The sequence below is a fragment of the Bombina bombina genome, chromosome 1, assembly GCF_027579735.1.
Source record: "Bombina bombina isolate aBomBom1 chromosome 1, aBomBom1.pri, whole genome shotgun sequence".
Taxonomy (NCBI): domain Eukaryota; kingdom Metazoa; phylum Chordata; class Amphibia; order Anura; family Bombinatoridae; genus Bombina; species Bombina bombina.
The window spans coordinates 1,119,514,778-1,119,535,069 of record NC_069499.1 but is presented as its reverse complement, the minus strand read 5'-3'; the positions used below and the strand labels follow the sequence as shown (position 1 = coordinate 1,119,535,069).

Genomic DNA, 20,292 nt, shown 5'->3' with positions numbered 1-20,292 from the left:
GTCCCTGTGACAGGTCCCTGGGGTTGGTAGCTAAAGGCCAAAAACGTATGTATAGGATGATGAAGTGGTTGGTTGATGAGAGAAAAGTCAAGGGGTTTTTGCTCTCCCCTTCTGAAATCCCCTGTTCCCCTGTCGGTACTAGCGGAGGTAACGGGGGTCAGATTTACTGCCAGGAGGCAGTGCGGCGGTACATGGGGACACGTATTCGTGGTCCTCATTCAGCTTGCATGACCTCTTTAAGGCTAAAGTGGTTAATCATATTCAAGAGGGAAAATATGTCCACATATTTGAACTCTCTGCAGAGGTCTACCACCAAAAGGAAATAGCGAAGGATGGCACTGGTCCTAAAAAATTCAAAAGGCCCAATACGTATGACAAATGGCGGAAATGCTTTTGGGTGTATGCTTCCTGTTACATATCGAGATACCCGGTAAGACTTTGGATATCCTTAAATATCAGGATGCTATTGACACCATCCAGACGAGATACCAGGAAGGGGCCTGGAGGGAGTACGATATTGCATTTTGTAAAAAAAATGTGGGTAACCCACTACTTAACTTCAGTGACATGGATGTGCATTTATGGGTGCAGCTGGGCCCAGAAAAACAAGTAGTACTATGGCAGCCTCCCTCCATACCTATGGGGGATAGAGCTTCCCAGCGGTCACAATGGTATACCACGGGGTCTGCTGGCAATTCCAAGATAAGCAAGCAATAAGGGATCGGCTTTTGCTTTTTGGCATGCCTGTAGAAATTGCGGTGGTGGGCATTTTGGCCCAGAGTGTAGCAGAGGTCAGGAGCTCGGTTGCTCTCAGGGCCTTGTTCGTGCCTCACTTTCCTGGGCATCGAGATTGACTCAGAAGCAATGCAATGTTGCTTGCCGTAGGATAAGATTGACCGCATGCTGGCGGTGCCCAGGTCCATGAAGACGAAGTCACACACATACATCAGGGACCTGCAGTTCCTGTTGGGCCTTCTGAATTTCACTGGAAGAGTCATCCATATGGCCTGCAGGTTTTGCATCACTCCAGAGATGGTTGAGGACCTTAAAGTGTAGGAACGATTCCTTCTTCACTCCAACAGGATCTGCGTGTGGAGGAAGGAAGTCTCTTCCAATAGCGCTCTTCAGTTGTTCACAGATGCCGATGGCTCCCACGGGTACAACACTTTCCTGCATGGTTAATGTAGTGCCGGGATGTAGCCTCAGTCATGGATTGACTACAGACTGGTGAGAAACCTTTACCTGCTAGAGCTTTTTCCTATTGTGGTGGCCCTTGAGATCTGGGGCAAACAGCTCCGGGATCGAGAGGTAGTTTTTTGGACTGACAACAGGAGCGTGGTGTTTGCAATCAACAAGCTCATGTCAGGTTCTCCAGTAGTGGTAAGGTACCTGAGACTGCTGGTCTTGAGGTGTCTGCACCTGAACATTGTTTTCTGTGCAAGGCACGTTCCAGGGGTTCAAAATAGGATTGCAAATGCACTCTCCCACTTTCAGTGGGAAGCCTTTTACGTCTTGATACCGAGGGCGAGTATTGATGGTGTTTCTTGCCCCAATTATTTATGGCAGGTGGCGCTGGATGGCTCCTTCTACCTGGAACATGTATGTAGAGCACTGGACAGAATGGATCGCTTTCTGTGATTCCCATGGGCGAGTATCCTGTGCTGGTGAACAGTGGAGCCTCCTAGATTGGATCGCCAAGCTGCAAGGAAAAGGGGTGTCTAAGGAAGCAGTCAGCTCATGACTGGCCACAGTGTACTTCTTTTGTAAGTTGCATGGCCTCGTTCATGCCTCCAGAAACGTTTTGGTAAGACAGGTGATGAGGGGATGGGGGCACATAGTTCCTCAGACACCTGACATCAGGGAGCCAGTTACAGTCGATTGGCTGGACGCCCTTTGTCAAGTCTTAGCAGCAGTGTGTTCTTCGACTTTCGAAGCCACACTATTTGCTGCGGCCTTTGGGAAGGCTTTTCACAGGGCACTTATGGTGGGAGAATTAGTTCTCCTTTCTAAGAAAAAAATGGGTAACCTTCTCGCTGCTCATGTGTCAGCAACAAAGCAGTACCCGCTTTCCTGCCCAGATCCAAGACAGATCAGGAAGGCAGAGGAGCTTGGATTTTCCTACCCGCCCATCCAGGCGGGGCCTGTTGGCCAATCAGGTTAGTGGGGGCCTACATGGATTTGTTTTTGACAGGCCCCTTAGGATTCCTGGTGCACGCAGACAGAGCTCCGTTGACTAGGTTCCAATTCCAGAAGGTCCTGAACTGGGCAGTGACTCGGGCAAGGCTTGACCCTAGGGTTATTGCCCCTCACTCATACAGGGTTGCAGCGGCTACCACAGCTGCAAGGTTAGGATAGTCATCTGACCGCATACGCTCTCTGGGGCGTTGGAGAACTCAGAGGTATCTGTTGTACGTTAGGCCATTACTGGTGTAATTGTTATACTTTGCCTAGCACTGTTCTTTTGTTAACTCTTGTTTCTTTTCAGGACCGGGAGCAGGTCCGCTGAGGGTATGGATCACGGGACACTCCTACATCTATTGGGCAGAGCTGAGGGCGATAGCTAGACTGGATGGGCGCCAGTTGGGATTTCCATCTTCTATTGCCACTGTCAGATGGTTGGGGCGTAGGGGTTTGCAATGGGCGGGTCTTCCTAAATTACTGCAGGGAGCGTTGCAGTGGTGGGAGAAGCCTCACATACTTATCATTCATTCCAGGAGCAATGGTATGTGGTTCCTACCATGCAAGCAGCTCAGTGCAGTGATCCAGTTGAATTTGCGTACTTTTCGTGCATGAGTCCCCAATATCAGGATAGAGTGGTCGTACATCATCCCTAGGATAGAGTGGTGAGTTATGCAATCCCACAGGGCTTCCTTTCAGGTCCGGAAAAAGCTGAATAGGGATGTCAGGATTTGCCTGTCCTATATAGGAGGTTTAGTTGTGGAGAATGGGAACATCACAACGGCTGAGAGGAGCTTCTACAGGAGCGACGGTGTGCACCTCACCAAGATGGGCATTTACCTGTTCCTATTTAATTTGAGGCAGGGTATTCTGTTACACTTATGAGGGTGGCGGCAAGAGCTGTGCCAGTTGGGCTATCTCTTGTGGCGGTTGGTCCGCGCCCTGATCTGCCATCAGGAGGTAGAGTGACAGGGGGTAGGGTGAAGTCCCCAGGTGCACGCCTGGAGGTCCCTCCACCATTTGAGTTGCCGGGAACTTCCTAAGTCCATCTGCATGCAGCTGAGCTCCACTTGTTGGCATTCACGGACACGGTCCATCTTCCTAACAGGGGTTGCTTACACTCCTAGTTAGATTGCTACCACCAGGTGTAAGTTTGTTTGGTTGCTTCCAGACGGTTTTCCATGTTATTCAATAAACGTGACCTACGGGTCTTTTCCCACACATTTGTGTCCTCTATTTATTTAAGTTATTGTTATTGGTTAAGGTTCAGTCAGTTCTATGACTGTTATGTTTTAATGTTTCTGAAAGACAAAGGAGGATAGGGCATTGGAATATGAAATATTCATATTTTCATGTTGGGTTAGCGCTAATGAGAATATGTAAAGGTGTTTGGTGAGAGTTGGGTATAAGGTTTTTTTCCCACTTCTTTTTCTCCATTGACTTCCATGGAGGAATACGTGAACGTGCATGGGATATTCTAAGTTTGGAATTTTGCGATAGTCGGGTTACCGCTAAAGCAAAAACTGTTTACTTTAAACTTGTAACACTAGCGCAACACGAATAGCACAAAAATCGTAATTCTACGAGTTATCGCTCTAGCGGAAACACAAAATACTGCTCCACTTGTAATCTAGCCCTTAATAAGTAATAAGAAAATGTCCACAGCGCTTCTTTGCTTATTCAATATTCTTTATTGGTCACTCAGACATCCCAAATAATAAGCTTATTATTTGGGATGTCTGAGTGACCAATAAAGAATATTGAATAAGCAAAGAAGCCCTGTGGACATTTTCTTATTACTTTGGATTTAAGGGATTGTTGCAGAGTCCCTGTCTTACGTGCGCTCACTAAGGAGGTAGCTGTCTCATTACTTATACAATTTAGCCCTTAATAAGGAGAGTTAGGCCAAAAATAAATTAGTCCAAGATCCCGAGACCTACTTCCTAATGGAGGGGGTAAAGCTTTTATGAACCTTTTCACCCAGATTACAAGTGGCACGCTAATGATAGCATGGGTCATGATAAGCAGTATCTCTGGACCCCACTAACATTTACGCACAACTTGATATTACAAGTCCATGGTAAATCACATTTCACAGAGATGGGTTAGCGCACCCTGCATCGCTCTAGTGCAACTTATACTTTCAATGGAGATCGCTACCACTCTAAATAGGCCTAGCATTACAAGGGGAAAGTTATAGTTAGCGAAAGCCGACACACATACATATATACACACATATATACACACACACACACATATATATATATATATATATATATATATACACATACACTTTTGTGCCCTTCCCTTAGAAAAATTTTCTTTTTATTTTAAAATAAATATTTTATGTATATATCAGTATATAATCTATCTATATATATATATTTGTATATATTTATATAGATATATAGGTATAGATATATATCTATACCTATATATCTATACCTATATAAAATTAATCATATATATATATATATATATATATATATTTAAAAATGAAAAGAACATTTTCTTCTGTCCTTTCTCATGTCAGCGACTGCTTATCTGGTATTTCTTTCTGGATGTCCAAGACTGAGCTCCTTCTTATCACACCCTCAAGCTCTATGACGACTTGTGACTTCTCTATCCCTGTTGACGGCATCACCATTTCCCCATCGCCCAATCGTTTTCTACATCCTGCCGCAACCATCTATGCAACATTTCCAAGATTCGACCCTGTGCGCTAACACCACAAAGAAAATAATCCACTCCCTTGTTATTTCCCGACTTGACTACTGCAATAACCTACTTACTGGCCTTCCTCTTTCCCGCCTCTCCCCCCTTCAACCCATCCTAAATGCCTCTGCCAGGCTGATCCACCTTTCCCGTCGCTCTTTATCTGCTGCACTCTGCGAGTCCCTTCATTGGCTCCCCATACACAGCAGAATTAAATTCAAAATTCTCACCCTTGCATAAAAAATGCTCACCAATACTGATCCCCTCTACCTATCCTCTCTAATCAACAAGTATACTCCAGCCCACCCACTAAGATCCAACAATGAACTGCTTCTTGTATCTGCGACTATCACCTCCTCTCATGCTAGACTGCAGGACTTCTGTCGTGCAGCACCTACCCTCTGGAACACTCTCCCTCGTGCTGTCAGGCTTTGCCCTAATCTTTCTTCCTTTAAATGCTCTCTGAAGACTTTTCTGTTCAGAGAAGCCTACCACCCAACTCAATAATATTTCTATTACCTAACAACATTTCCCTCCTCTAAGTCTGCATTAACATCTTTCTTAATCTTGCAATCCTCGCCTCCTGTTTCTCAACTTCCTACCCTTCTAGATTGTAATTCCCACGGGAATAGGGCCCTCAATTCTTCCTGTATGTGTTTGTAAATTTTGTCCTGTGTCTTAAAAGTTTTATATTATTGTTTTATTTAAATGAACTGTATCCATGGACAGCGCTGCGGAAAATGATGGCAATTCATAAATAAAGTATAATAATAATAATAATAATGTGAAGAACATAAGAATTTGAAGTATTCCTAACGCACCTACGGGTTTAGAGCACTTGATCTAGCGCAGTGTCGGGTTAGCACACAGCAATAACTAATGTTTTTTTTGCAGCGCACCCCATTGAAGTCTATGTTGAGAAAAAGTTAGTGCAGTAGCGATATCCAAAGTTCTGAAGTTAGCTCACCTAAATCTTTCAATCACTCACTAACTTAAATTTTTTACTATGAGCGCAGCTTGCACAAGAGCAAAAATAAATAAATAAATACATTTGAACGGCACTTGTCTGGCTCTTTGTGTGGGTCTTACAGAACCCATACTCATAACACAATAGCAAAAGTGTGGTCCCAAAGATCACCAACATACCACCACTAAATAAGTTGAACTGTGGATCAACCACTATGTGAAAAATAATTTTACATTATTGACAGAGTCCATTAGAAAAGCCTTGTGAAGTGTCTTGCATGGAGCTTCATGGAATCCTCAAATTCATGGTCATTCCAATCCACTTGAACATCATTAAAAAAATAACACTTTGGAACTCTGGAACCTATACATGACTAAAATATGATAATCATAATATTATCAAGATAGTTACTTATAAAGTTGTATGAAATTGATAAGTGCACACATCATGAAGTATTGATTATGTTAAAAAAATGCTTTCAAACATATAAGGCATTAACCATTGATATTCAAATACATTTCTAATTCAGATGACAGATATTGAAATGGATTGGAACGGCTTAAAAAAATAAGCAGAGTTTTAGCTCCTTGCTTGATTGCCAGAAGTATAAATGGAGCAGTTAATTAACTACTTGATAGTCAGAAACTGGAGGAAATCAATGCAGTCTTTGTATGTTTATTATTCATAATAATAATAATAATAATAATAATAATAATGTAAGCAATTACAGCACCAGCTTTAATGGTTTAAAGAAAGCAAGATAATGGAGATCTTACCTTTAATAGAAGGAGGGATATAGCCACATGGGTTTGGTCTCTTAGTCTTCAGAACTTGTGTATCCCCTGGGTTCTTCTAAAATAAAGAAATGAGAGGGACGATGGACAGACAGAGAAGGAAGATATATAGAGGAGGAAGTTAGGTGTCGGGATGAGAGAACAAGGGTGAAGGAAAAAGGTTGTGTGTGAAGGAAAGAGGTACAATAGATAAGTAGAAGTAAATAATGTAAGTATCAGGGAATGATGGGGAGGTGCAGAGATGAAGAAGAAGTAGAGGAGAGGAGGAAGCAATGAAGAAAGGAAGTAGAGGTGAAGGCGAGAAACAGAGTGAGGAAATGGTCCCAGAAGAGAGAGGAGGCTTAGCAGGTGGGTGAAAGGGCAGTTGTGACAGTTGTGGGGTGTGTGTGAGGGTGTGAGAGAACAAACAGGGGGGGATAATGGCCATTTACCAGGAAGCAGGCCTTATAATTAGTAACTGTAGAAAAGGAATGTGCTGCTGAGAAAAGGAGCAGGTGAAGAAGAAGTGGTTATGTAGTGAAGGTTTGTACCAAAGGAGAAAGTTACCAATATGAGAAGAAGAAGGTGAGAGTAAGAGACATGTGTGAAGACTGAGTAGTGCATAAGGGGTGAGAAGATGAGAACAAGGTAGGTGAGTGGAGTGTGAGGTAGAAGCATAAACTGAATGAAATGTGAAAAAATAGGAGAGAAAGGAGAGACAATGTAAAAATAGGAGAGAAAGGAGAGACATTGGGGCATATCTATCAAGCTCCTTATGGAGCTTGAACCCCCGTGTTTCTGGCGAGCCTTCAGACTCGCGAGAAACACCAGTTATGAAGCAGAGGTCTAAAGAATGCTGCTCCATAACCTGTCCACCTGCTTTGAGGTGGTGGACAGACATCGTCGAAATTCAACCCCTTCGAATATGATCGGGTTGATTAACACCCCCTGCTAACACCCCCTGCAGATTGGCCGCGAATCTTCAGGGGGCGGCATTGCACCAGCAGTTCACAAGAGCTGCTGGTGCAATGCTGAATGCAGAGAGCGTATTGCTCTCCGCATTCAGCGAGGTCTGTCGGACATGATCCGCTGATCGGATCATGTTGGACAGGCCGTTCATAGCTAGGCCCCATTGGGTGAGGCAGGGATATAAAAGTAATAAAGAAGAGCAGATTGTTAAAGAATAGATGAAAATGGTGAGGGAAGTAGATAGAATAAAACCAAATGTGAGAGAGAAGGAAAAAATTGGAACTAAATAAATAGGTAGCAAATAACTAAGGACCAGACTGGATGATCTCATTTAAAGCAAAAGAGAAGAGAGGAAATAAATGAAGAGAAGAACAACAGGTTGAGGAAATATGTGGGTGAGTTAAGAACAGTGTCATCTGTGAGGGAGGGGAATTGGGAATAAGGTTCTTTTATGGGGGGGGGGGGGCATTTTAAGTGTTCCTACACAGACAGTGTGTTCACTGAAACCAAACATGGTTTCTCTGTAGTAACACTTCAAATAATGCCCGTGTGACCTTACTGTAACTACATCTACACTACCTGCTTCACACTGTAAAATCTTGCCACTGAAAAGGTACAAACGTGGCTAACACCTTTCTAATAACTTGTACTTCAGAGATTGGAATATATTGCACTGTGGGCGATGTATCCCAATCAAAGTGCAGTTTACTCCCCTGGAACTGCCGGCTTACTCCCATAGAACGCCTACATTTACGTCATATTTTAGCTATTCTCCCCCTGGAACGCCCAGCTAACTCCCTAATACTGCCTACACCTACGTCATGTCTTAGCTACACTCCCCTGGAACACCCAGCTAACTCCCACAGACCGTCTACACCTATGTCATGTCATCCCTATACTCCTCCTGGAATGCCCAGCTAACTCCCACTGAACACTTACACCTACGTCATATCTGCAATCTACCTGACTAATATATAGAAAAAAAAAACAATTTTCCAAGTATTGAATTGGCATTCCACCTTTCAGCTGTTAGCAGAATGAGCAGTGATTTGACCTGTCTCAATGGCAAGAAAACTAAGGATGCACTTGGGTTGATACCTTCAATCACCTTAGTGTGAATGCATTAAAGTGAAAGGACTAACCATCCATAATAAATGTTGGATGACAGAAATATGACTTCAGTCAGATACTCTCCATCCATTGACTGATGTGCTAGAGATGTTTCAGCATTTTTAGGCACATGTAAACGTTGTCTCCTCTGAATTAAGTTAAAGGGCCATAATACCCAAATGTTTAAACACTTGAAAGTGATGCAGCATAGCTGTAAAAAGCTGACTAGAAAATATCACCTGAACAAAGGGCCGGACTTACAGCCCAGGTGCCAAAATCTAAAGCACCCCCCACGCGCTCCTGGTTCACATGTATGAACCTATAGATACAGCTTAAAACTTTATAGAATTATGGGGTTATTTTTACAGCAGCTGCTAATTTTGCCATATAAAAGGCAGTCCATGATCTATAACAAAACACTCCAGACAATATTTGCCCAGTATGATGAGATTCCAGTCAGAACAGTATTTTTTTAAATATAATTTATACAAGAAAAGTGCAGGTTGTCTAGACTGGGGTTTCATTTAGAAACTATGCTGACCAAGCCTGACGCCTGCAATGTGCACAATCAACCAAGGGTCAGTTTATTTTTTAAAAGTGTGTTTATCCTGTGCAACAGCCCTGGCATTTTGCATTTTAGCTATAATATTTATACCTATGCTATTTTATAGGAAAGACTGCCCTCTGACATCTGTCATTTTGATTTTGACAGCCACTGCTGCTGCAGCTGATACATGCCCACTGTGCACTCACAAATAGCGTGCACTCAGATCGCTCTGTAATAGCGCACAAATAGTCACTAACTGTCACTCCCCATAAAAGAACCAACCTCCACAAACTTACTCTCAGGCCGCTTTAGCTGCTCTGTCCGCATTCACTGGAGAAACGGACTGGACCAGCCAGCGTGGCGGCCATCTTTGTTTAGGGCAAAGTTATTATCTACTATGGTGAGTGAAGGCAGAGCCGCAGACGTGTGCAGAAAAGGCATATGGAGCAGAGAGACAGGTGCCTCTCTATGGAAGGCGCCTGTAGGCACATGCCTACTCTGCCTAATGGTAAATCCGGCCCTGCCTGAACATCTCTATGTAAAAAAGAAAGATATTTTACATCAAAATGTCCTAAGTACTAACACTCCACTGTAAAGGACTTTAAAGGGACAGTACACTGTAAAATTGTTTTTATATGAATGTATTTTCAATGACTTGTTATGCCAGCTGCAGAGTATAAAATTTATGAGAAATTGCATTTTCAGGTTTATTTGTGTATATGAAGTAGCTGGTTATGTGCTTTTAAACCACAGCCTATTACAATGGGTTGAGCTTCAGGTAATATCAGATCTCATTTTGTTATCACTTTTATGTACACAGACTTGCTCCCTTATCTTATATTTGTCTGGAAAACCAAAGCTCAATACTTAGAAAATTATCATTTTATTACTTAACTATCCTGCACCCCACTGAGAGTGTAATCTCTTCTGCTGACTTTGTTTACTTAGGCTTTTCAATAGAATATACTCCAGTATAGAAACTTTCAGTATAGGATTGGATACCACAAGCTAAATCAGCTATTTCAAATGCCAAAATAGGGGTAAAGGAGCTACTTGTAAACAATTTGAAACACTCCAGCAGGTACAATGAATCATTGGGAACAATTTAAAGGGGAGAATTTCTTTGGATGAACTGTCCCTTTAAGCAGCAAATCTGTATGCCTTTCCCGGGACAGGCAAGATAGCATGCTTATCTTATTTCCCTATTCAGTTTAAGGAAGTTTACTATGAAATCTCATGAGAGTTAAATGAAATCTCACGAGAACACCGTAAAAGAGTTAATGACCTCAGCACTGCTGATGCCTATTGGCTGCTTTTCATTTCTTCCTTTTTTAAACCTGCAATTGGGCAGTAACTGAAGTATACATTTTTACAGAATACATACTCTGGTGAGTTCAGGAAGTTGTGAAAATATAAAATATCTTCCTTTTTTAAATAGAGATTCTCAGGTGATATTTTACTGTCAGCTTTTAACAGTTATGCTGCATCACTTTAAAGTGATTTAGCATATGAGTATTATGTCCTTTTACGTGAGTCTCTAATTAAGTTAGGTAAGAAGGGTTCTCAATAGTGAGTGACCAGGTTCCCACTATGCTCCCTAATGATACAGGAGTATGATTTTAGGGGATGCTACAGGTAATGCAAGGCTCATGAGAGTGCAAGTTAACTGTAATGCCATTTTCCCAAAAGGTCTCTTATCTCCTGCCATATTTGTTCCCTTCAAGTGTACTTGTTTTGTATTTGTTAGTAGGGAATGAAGCATCCAAGTACCAACAAAGGTTTTATTCAGGAAGCATCCACCTAGTGACGTTCCATGTACAATACCTACTTTTGTAGTAGGTTCTGAGGAAGAAGGGAGGTTAATTCCAGTATTTACAGCAGTCACCTCACATAACCAAGGAAAAATCAGCTAGTAGCTATCTTAAAAGTCACCATCCAAAACAAGCTATGCATGGTAATATTGAAATTAATCCACATGCAAAGCAGAGTGTGAGGGACCGAGAAGTAGAGAGTGAGAGAGAAAGAGAAAAGAAGAGTGTGAGGGAGAGAGGAGCAGAGTGTGAGGGACCGAGAAGTAGAGAGTGAGGGAGATAGAGAGAAGAAGAGTGTGAGGGAGAGAGGAGCAGAGTGTGAGGAAGAGAGAAGCAGAGTGTGAGGGAGAGAGAATCAGAGTGTGAGGGAGAGAGAATCAGAGTGTGAGGGAAAGAGAATCAGAGTGTGAGGGAGAGAGAATCGGAGTGTGAGGGAGAGAGAATCAGAGTGTGAGGGAGAGAGAATCGGAGTGTGAGGGAGAGAGAATCGGAGTGTGAGGGAGAGAGAAGCAGAGTGTGAGGGAGAGAGAAGCAGAGTGTGAGGGAGAGAGAAGCAGAGTGTGAGGGAGAGAGAAGCAGAGTGTGAGGGAGAGAGAAGCAGAGAGTGAAGGAGAGAGAAGCAGAGAGTGAGGGAGAGAGAAGCAGAGAGTGAGGGAGAGAGAAGCAGAGAGTGAGGGAGAGAGAAGCAGAGTGTAAGGGAAAGAGAGAAGCAGAGTGTAAGGGAAAGAGGAGCAGAGTGTAAGGGAGGGAGAGAGAGGCAGAGAGTGAGGGAGAGAGAGGCAGAGTGTGAGGGAGAGAGAAGCACAGTATGAGGAAGAGAGAAGCAGAGAGTGAGGGAAAGAGAAGCAGAGAGTGAGGGAGAAAGAAGCGGAGTTTGAGGGAGAGAGGAGCAGGGGTTAATACATTTTTTATTGTTAGGATAGTGAGGGGGGATAGCGGATAGAGGGTTAGACGTGTCAGGCTATGTTTGGGAGGCGTGTTAGACAGTACGGGAGATTTAATAATTTAGTCAGGTTTTGTAGGCGTCGGCAGTTTCTAAAGTGCCGTAAGTCACTGGCGACTCCAGAAATTTGTACTTACGCAGATTTCTGGACATCGCCTGTTTATCCGACTTACGGCACTTTAGCATCTGACGGCGCCGTATATAGGATAGCTCGAGTTGCGAGCTGAAACTACGGGCAGCGGGGGTTCCCTCGCTTGCGCCACAAACTACGATCTTTATCGGATCGCGCCCTTGATGTTTGTAATAGTTTAGGTCTGTACATTGTAAATGGAAGGGTAACAGGAGACAGGCTGGGAAGTTTTACATTTAACTCATCAAGTGGTAAAAGTGTCATTTACTATGTAATAAACAGACCTGGACATCAGAAAGATAAATTCCCTGATAGTTAGACCCCAGTCCTACCTATCCGACCATAACCAAATTGTCATACACATCAATAGTTCAAAGAAAATCCCAACATGGAAAGCCAGGAAACATCTGTACAGAATGCCCCCTAATTACCTGTGGTCCCAACAAAGGCCTCGCTTCCATTGAGTTGTAATTCAGTTTGCGTGCACTCGCAAACCGATAAATATGCTGTCGGAAGCAATATCGTTTAGCGACTGTTTCCAATGGCGCATTATACCTCAATATCGGCAGCCGGACTTCGGCTGCCGAAAAGATCTTGGCGTCCCATAGAAAGTAATAGAAGCCGTTAATCGATAAATTATACCAGGTTTCCAATGGAAGCGCAAACCGTTAATACACTGTCGGAGGCTGTCGATAAATTGAGAAATATTACACCCAGCTCAACTAGGTGTAAAAGAGGAAAATTGTGCTTTTTGAGACCTATTTTCTATTGAAATTATAAAACTTACAAATAATGCAAGTGTTTTAATGTAGAAATAAATTGTTATAAGTAATATTTATTGTTGTCTCATGTATAGAAATAGTTGAACTTATATTCTAATAGAAATATCAGTATATATTTAAATATAATAATATATGCAAGAACATATCTACAGAATGCAAACTAGACCTATGCCTAGGGCAGCAATACATATTACTTATATTTATGAAGTGGTAAATATAATAATATTAGAAAATAGTATTTGATTATTAAAAATATGGATGTGTTTCTTTATTTTTCTTGAGAGGTGATCCCACCGGTAAGGAGCACGGACGTTAAACGTAAATTCTATAGCGTAAGGTCGGGTTATCTTAGTAACTAATTGATTTTCAAGCAATCCGACATCAGATGGAAGCGTTAACACAACGTTAACTTACAGCTACACGAAAAGAGCGACTGCACGCTATCCGCAAAATATTTCAATGAAAACCTGGTACTAAAATGGAGCTGTAAATTACTTTTAGCTGTCGGCCGCTTCGGTAGCTTACGGCTCCATTTTTAACGGCTCAATGGAAGCGAGGCCAAAGTAAGGGAATCTTTATGAACAGTTTGGAAACTGAGGAGATAACTAATCAAATTAATGCTTTCATTAATAGAAGCTACAGTTTTACTCCATATGACACAAATAAAGCAACAAATTATTTAACAACTATTCTCCATAGAGCAGCAAACAAATTCCTTAAACTGTCAGACAAAAGACAAAGGAAAAATAACAATAAAAATGATTGTTTGATAAAGAATGTGCAGCCTTAAGATTTGAGGTGAGAAAATTATCAAACCTTAAACACAGAGAACCACTGCAAGAGGATCTGAGGTGCATATATAACCATAAACTAAAAGAGTACAAATCTACCCTCAAACACAAGAAAATAAACCACCTAAATAAAACCCTTTGCCAAATTCAAGAATCAACAGATAATAATTCCTTTTGGAGCTTGTGGAAAAAATTCACCTCAAAAGCCACTGAAAATATTCCAATCCAAGATGGTGACATATGGACAGATTATTTTCAAACATTATACAAAGATCTAGAACCTAATAAGCTCAGTATGTCACAAAAATAAACTTGTGAAAAACTGTTAAATTTAGAAAATGTAATAAAGAACTATCAAACTTATCTAGACTTCCCCTTCACACTACAGGAAGTTGCAGAAAGCATAAGATCATTAAAACCAAGAAAAGCTTGTGGATCTGACCAAATACTAAATGAGATGCTGATTCACAGCAGCCCACAGCTCCAAGAGGCTCTCACAAAACTGTTTAATATCATCTTACAATCAGGGCACTTCCCAGAAACATGGACAGAAGGTCTGGTTACCCCAATCCACAAACATGGGGATCTAACTGACCCAAATAACTACAGGGGAGTCTGTGTAAACAGCAATGTGAGCAAACTCTTCTGCACAATCCTGAACCAGAGAATATTAAAATCTCTAATAGACAGCAGAACCCTGCACATGAGTCAGATAGGTTTCCTCCCTAAACAAAGAACCACAGACCACATTTTCACATTACAAGCTATCACTAACAACTATGTGAAAATTTCACCATCAGGGAAGGTGTTTGCATGTTTTGTGGACTTCAAAAAAGCATTTGACTCAATTTGGCACCCTGGCATATACATAAAACTGCTGCAAAGTGGAATTGGTGGGAGGACATATGACATAATAAAGACAATGTATTCATCCCTCAAATGTAAAGTAAAAATAAACAAACTACAAACAAAGAGCTTTGAACATAAGAGAGGTGTCAGACAAGGATGCAGCCTCAGCCCCACATTATTCAACCTGTACATTAATGATCTGCCCACAGTACTGGAGAAATGCACAGCCCCAGGTATATCTCTGAATGGGAAGGAAATCCATTGTCTCTTATATGCAGATGACCTGCTCATCCTGTCCCCCACAGAAGTGGATTTGCAAGAAAAACTAGACATACTGCAGACATACTGTAAGTCATGGGCAATGGAAGTGAATATGGAAAAAATGATAGTCATGATTTTCCAGAAAAAGCCCAAAAATCTCCAGCAAAAACTCAAATTCCTATTGTTCTCTAAAGAGGTAGAGCACTCATTAAATTATACCTATCTTTTGCTTACACTGAATGCAGCAGGAAGCTTTAAACTGGCCATCAAAACACTGCAAGAAAAAGCCCTTAGAGCCTTCCATGCAATCAAGAAGCCGCTAGCCAGTCTAAACCCGCCTACAGAACTGGTACTTAAGGTATTTGAAAGCACCATTGTACCAATCGTGCTGTATGGTTGTGAGGTCTGGGGCCCAACACTGACCCAGAACTACCGAGAATGGGACAAAACTCTCACAGAAATTACACATCTCCAATTTTGTAAATATGCACTGAAAGTACACAGAAGCGCCCCTAACAACGGGTGCAGAGCAGAGCTGGGAAGAGTCCCATTGCTGCTACCAATGCAAAAAAGGGTGTACAAGTTCTGGTATCACCTCACAAATAGTGACACAAATACACTTTACCACCAAGCGCTCTGTGACCCAGCATCAAAAGTATTTAGAGAATATACATCAGACCTGCAAAACCACATCAGCAAAAGCACAGTCCAAACAGCTTACAAACAGCTCTGAAGGAGAGGTACACTGAGCACTGGGTGGAACAGATAGGACAACAGAACAAGCTGGAGTGTTACAGGTCTCTACAAAGAGAGTACAAACTAGCTGAGTATCTCACAAGTGTCACCAACCCAAAGCACAGACAGATACTCACTAAATACAGAATCTCTGACCACCAGCTGGAAATAGAGACTGGCAGATATCAGACAAAATGGAGACCCAGGGCAGCCAGACAATGTGCACAGTGTGACAGTGGGGACATAGAGACTGAAGCGCACTTCCTCTTGTACTGTACAAGATACAAACTCTTAAGGGATAAATACTTCCCAAAAATAATGAAAGAAATAACAGACTTCCCACGGATGTCGGAACAAGAAAGACTTTGGCCTCTATTTATCAAGCTGTCAACCGCAAATACGCTGGAATTCCGCAGCGTATTTATGGCGAGCCTGATTCGCCATAGTTATCAAACCCTACAGACCGGCAAAAGTAGAATTCAGTGACGTAACATACAATCCGCCGAACTCAGTCCGACACAGATCCATGGTTACGTCACTACAGATGTTCTGAACGCAAGTTCGGCACAATCTGACTACTTTTGCTAGTTATCAAAGAACTAGCAGGTACGCTCGGCACTATTCCGGCCCAGCGTACCTGGTTTTCAATCCGCCGAATCAATGGGAGTCGGAAAGCAGCGAAAGCTCATGTTCGCTGCTGTCCGATATCCCATTGATTCCTATGGTAATGTCTACACCTAACACCCTAACATGTACCCCGAGTCTAAACACCCCTAATCTGCCCCCACTACACCTGCCGCCACCTACATTACACTTATTAACCCCTAATCTGCCGCCCCAACACCGCCGCCACCTACATTATACTTATTAACCCCTAATATGCCCCCCCTACACCGCCGCCACCTACATTAAATTTATTAACCCCTAAACCGCTGCTCCCGGACCACGCCACAACTAAATAAATGGTTTAACCCCTAAACCGCCGCTCACGGAGCCCACCATCACCTACATTATACATATTAACCCCTGATCTGCCGCCCCCTATACCGCCACCACCTACATAAAGTTATTAACCCCTATCCTGCTGCTCCCAGACCCCGCTGCAGCTAAACAAAGTGTTTAACCCCTAAACCACCGCTCCCGGAGCCCACCGCCACCTACATTATATTTATTAACCCCTAATCTGCCCCCCTACACCGCCGCAACTATATTAAATTTATTAACCCCTAAATCTAAGTCTAACTCTAACCCTAACACCCCCCTAACTTAAATATAATTTAAATAAATCTAAATAAAATTCCTATAATTAACTAAATTATACCTTTTTAAAACTAAATACTTACCTGTAAAATAAACCCTAAGATAGCTACAATAGTTACATTGTAGCTAGCTTAGGGTTTACTTTTATTTTACAGGCAAGTTTGTATTTATTGTAACTAGGTAGAATAGTTACTAAATTGTTATTAACTATTTACTAACTACCTAGTTAAAATAAATACAAAAGTACCTGTAAAATAAATCCTAACCTAAGTTACAATTACACCTAACACTACACTATAATTAAATTAATTCCCTAAATTAACTACAATGAAATACAATTAAATAAAATTAAATAAAATTAACTAACGTACAAAAAAAACAAACACTAAATTACAGAAAATAAAAAAATAATTACAAGATTTTTAAACTAATTACACTTAATCTAATCTCCCTAATAAAATAAAAAGCCCCCCAAAATAAAAAAAATCCCAAACCTATACTAAATTACAAATAGCCCTTAAAAGGGCGTTTTGCGGGGCATTGCCCCAAAGTAATCAGCTTTTTTACCTGTAAAAAAAATACAATACCCCCCCAACATTAAAACCCACCACCCACACACCCAACCCTACTCTAAAACCCACCCAATCCCCCCTTAATAAAACCTAACACTAACCCCTTGAAGATCACCCTACATTGAGATGTCTTCACCCAACTGGGCATAAGTCCTCAACGAAGCCGGGCGAAGTCTTCATCCAACCGGGCAGAAGAGGTCCTCCAGATGGACAGAAGTCTTCATTCATGCGGCATCTTCTATCTTCATCCATCCGACGAGGAGCGGCTCCATCTTGAAGACATCCGACGCGGAGCATCCATCCAGACCGATGACTACCTGAAGAATGACAGTTCCTTTAAATGACATCATCCAAGATGGCGTTCCTTGAATTCCGATTTGCTGATAGAATTCTATCAGCCAATTGGAATTAAGGTAGGAAAAATCCTATTGGCTGATGCAATCAGCCAATAGGATTGAGCTCGCATTCTATTGGCTGATTGGAACAGCCAATAGAATGCAAGCTCAATCCTATTGGCTGATTGGATCAGCCAATAGGATTGAACTTCAATCCTATTAGCTGATTGCATCAGCCAATAGGATTTTTCCTACCTTAATTCCGATTGGCTGATAGAATTCTATCAGCCAATCGGAATTCAAGGGACGCCATCTTGGATGACGTCATTTAAAGGAACCGTCATTCGTCGGGTAGTCGTTGGTCTGGATGGATGCTTCGCGTCGGATGTCTTCAAGATGGAGCCGCTTCTCGTCGGATGGATGAAGATAGAAGATGCTGCATGGATGAAGACTTATGCACGTCTGGAGGACCTCTTCTGCCCGGTTGGATGAAGACTTCGCCCGGGTTCGTTGAGGACTTAGGTCCAGTTGGGTGAAGACGTCTCAAGGTAGGATGATCTTCAAGGGGTTAGTGTTAGGTTTTATTAAGGGGGGATTGGGTGGGTTTTAGAGTAGGGTTGGTTGTGTGGGTGGTGGGTTTTAATGTTAGGGGGTATTGTATTTTTTTTTTACAGGTAAAAAAGCTGATTACTTTGGGGCAATGCCCTGCAAAAAGCCCTTTTAAGGGCTATTTGTAATTTAGTATAGGGTAGGGATTTTTTTTGGGGGGGGGGGGCTTTTTTATTTTATTAGTGGGATTAGATTAGGTGTAATTAGTTTAAAAATCTTGTAATTATTTTTTTATTTTCTGTACTTTTTTTTTTGTACTTTAGTTAATTTTATTTAATTTTATTTAATTTCATTGTAGTTAATTTATTTAATTAATTTAATTATAGTGTAGTGTTAGGTGTAATTGTAACTTAGGTTAGGATTTATTTTACAGGTAAATTTGTATTTATTTTAGCTAGGTAGCTAATAAATCGTTAATAACTATTTCATAACTATTGTACCTAGTTAAAATAAATACAAAGTTGCCTGTAAAATAAAAATAAACCCTAAGCTAGCTACAATGTAATTATTAGTTATATTGTAGCTATCTTACGGTTTATTTTATAGGTATTATTATAGGTAGTATTTAGTTTTAAATAGGAATAATTTAGTTAATTGTAGTAATTTTATTTAGATTTATTTAAATAATATTTAAGTTAGGGGGGTGTTAGGGTTAGACTTAGGTTTAGGGGTTAATATGTTTATTATAGTGGCGGTGGTGTAGGGGGGGCAGATTAGGGGTTAATAAATATAATGTAGGTGGCGGTGGGCTCCGTGACCGGCGGTTTAGGGGTTAATACATTTATTAGAGTTGCGGCGGTTTAGGGGTTAAACATTTTATTTAGTTGCGGCGGGGTCCGGGAGCGGCGGTTTAGGGGTTAAACATTTTATTTAGTTGCGGTGGGGTCCTGGAGCGGCGGTTTAGGGGTTAATACATATAATGTAGGTGGCGGTGGGCTCCGGGAGCGGCGGTTTAGGGGTTAATAACTTTATTAGAGTTTCAGTGTTTTAGGGGTTAATAACTTTATCTAGGTGCGGCCGGGTCCGGGAGCGGCAGCATAGGGGGTAAAACAGTATAGTATAGTGTGGGTGCTTAGTGACAGGGTACCAAGAAAGCTGCGGATAAGCCGAAGAGTAGCGAGATCGATGACTGTTAGTTAACAACAGTCCGCTGCTCATCGCTCCGTACTTGGTGCGCGGCTTTTTGACAGCTTTCTTGATAATTTTGGAGAACGTATTCAGGTCCGTGGCAGCGATGTTAGACGATCTTAGGCAAGCGTATTTGTGCCATTGAATGCAAGAAAGTCGACGGCTTGATAACTAGAGGCCTTGGTGTACTCTTAGGAGAAAAAAAACAAATCTACAAGGATAGTAGCAAAATATGTAGCAGACTGTCACATGACCAGAACCCCCAATCAGATTAAATGAACTGTTACCATATTTAACCACTATACTCCTACTTTATAAATTGTTATTGATCTGTTTTATTGTAACATATTACTTTGGCAACACATGTAATAATGTCATGCTAATAAAGTATTCTTGACTTGGCTTGACTTGAGAGAGAAGCAGAGTGTGAGGGAGAGAGAAGCAGAGTGTGAGGGAGAGAGAAGCAGAGTGTGAGGGAAAAGGAGCAGAGTGTGAGGGAGAGAGGAGCAGAGTGTGAGGGAGAGAGAAGCAGAGTGTGAGGGAGAGAGAAGCAGAGTGTGAGGGAGAGAGAATCAGAGTGTGAGGGAGAGAGAAGCAGAGTGTGAGGGAGAGAGAAGCAGAGTGTGAGGGAGCGAGGAGCAGAGTGTGAGGGAGCGAGGAGCAGAGTGTGAGGGAGCGAGGAGCAGAGTGTGAAGGAGAGAGAAGCAGAGAGTGAGGGAGAGAGAAGCAGAGAGTGAGGGCGAGAGGAGCAGGGTGTGTGGGAGAGAGGAGCAGGGTGTGTGGGAGAGAGGAGCAGGGTGTGAGGGAGAGAGGAGCAGAGTGTGAGG

General features: G+C 42.0%; 1 protein-coding gene across 1 annotated transcript in view; it reads right to left on the bottom strand.

The window, feature by feature from the left end:
- The window catches only part of PPP1R1B (protein phosphatase 1 regulatory inhibitor subunit 1B), a 97,471-nt gene that overhangs the window by 19,999 nt on the left and 57,180 nt on the right, over positions 1-20,292 (bottom strand). The window contains exon 4 of the mRNA XM_053698005.1: positions 6,637-6,712. Within this exon, the coding sequence (XP_053553980.1) occupies positions 6,637-6,712 (76 nt within the window). The remainder of the gene's footprint in view (positions 1-6,636; positions 6,713-20,292) is intronic.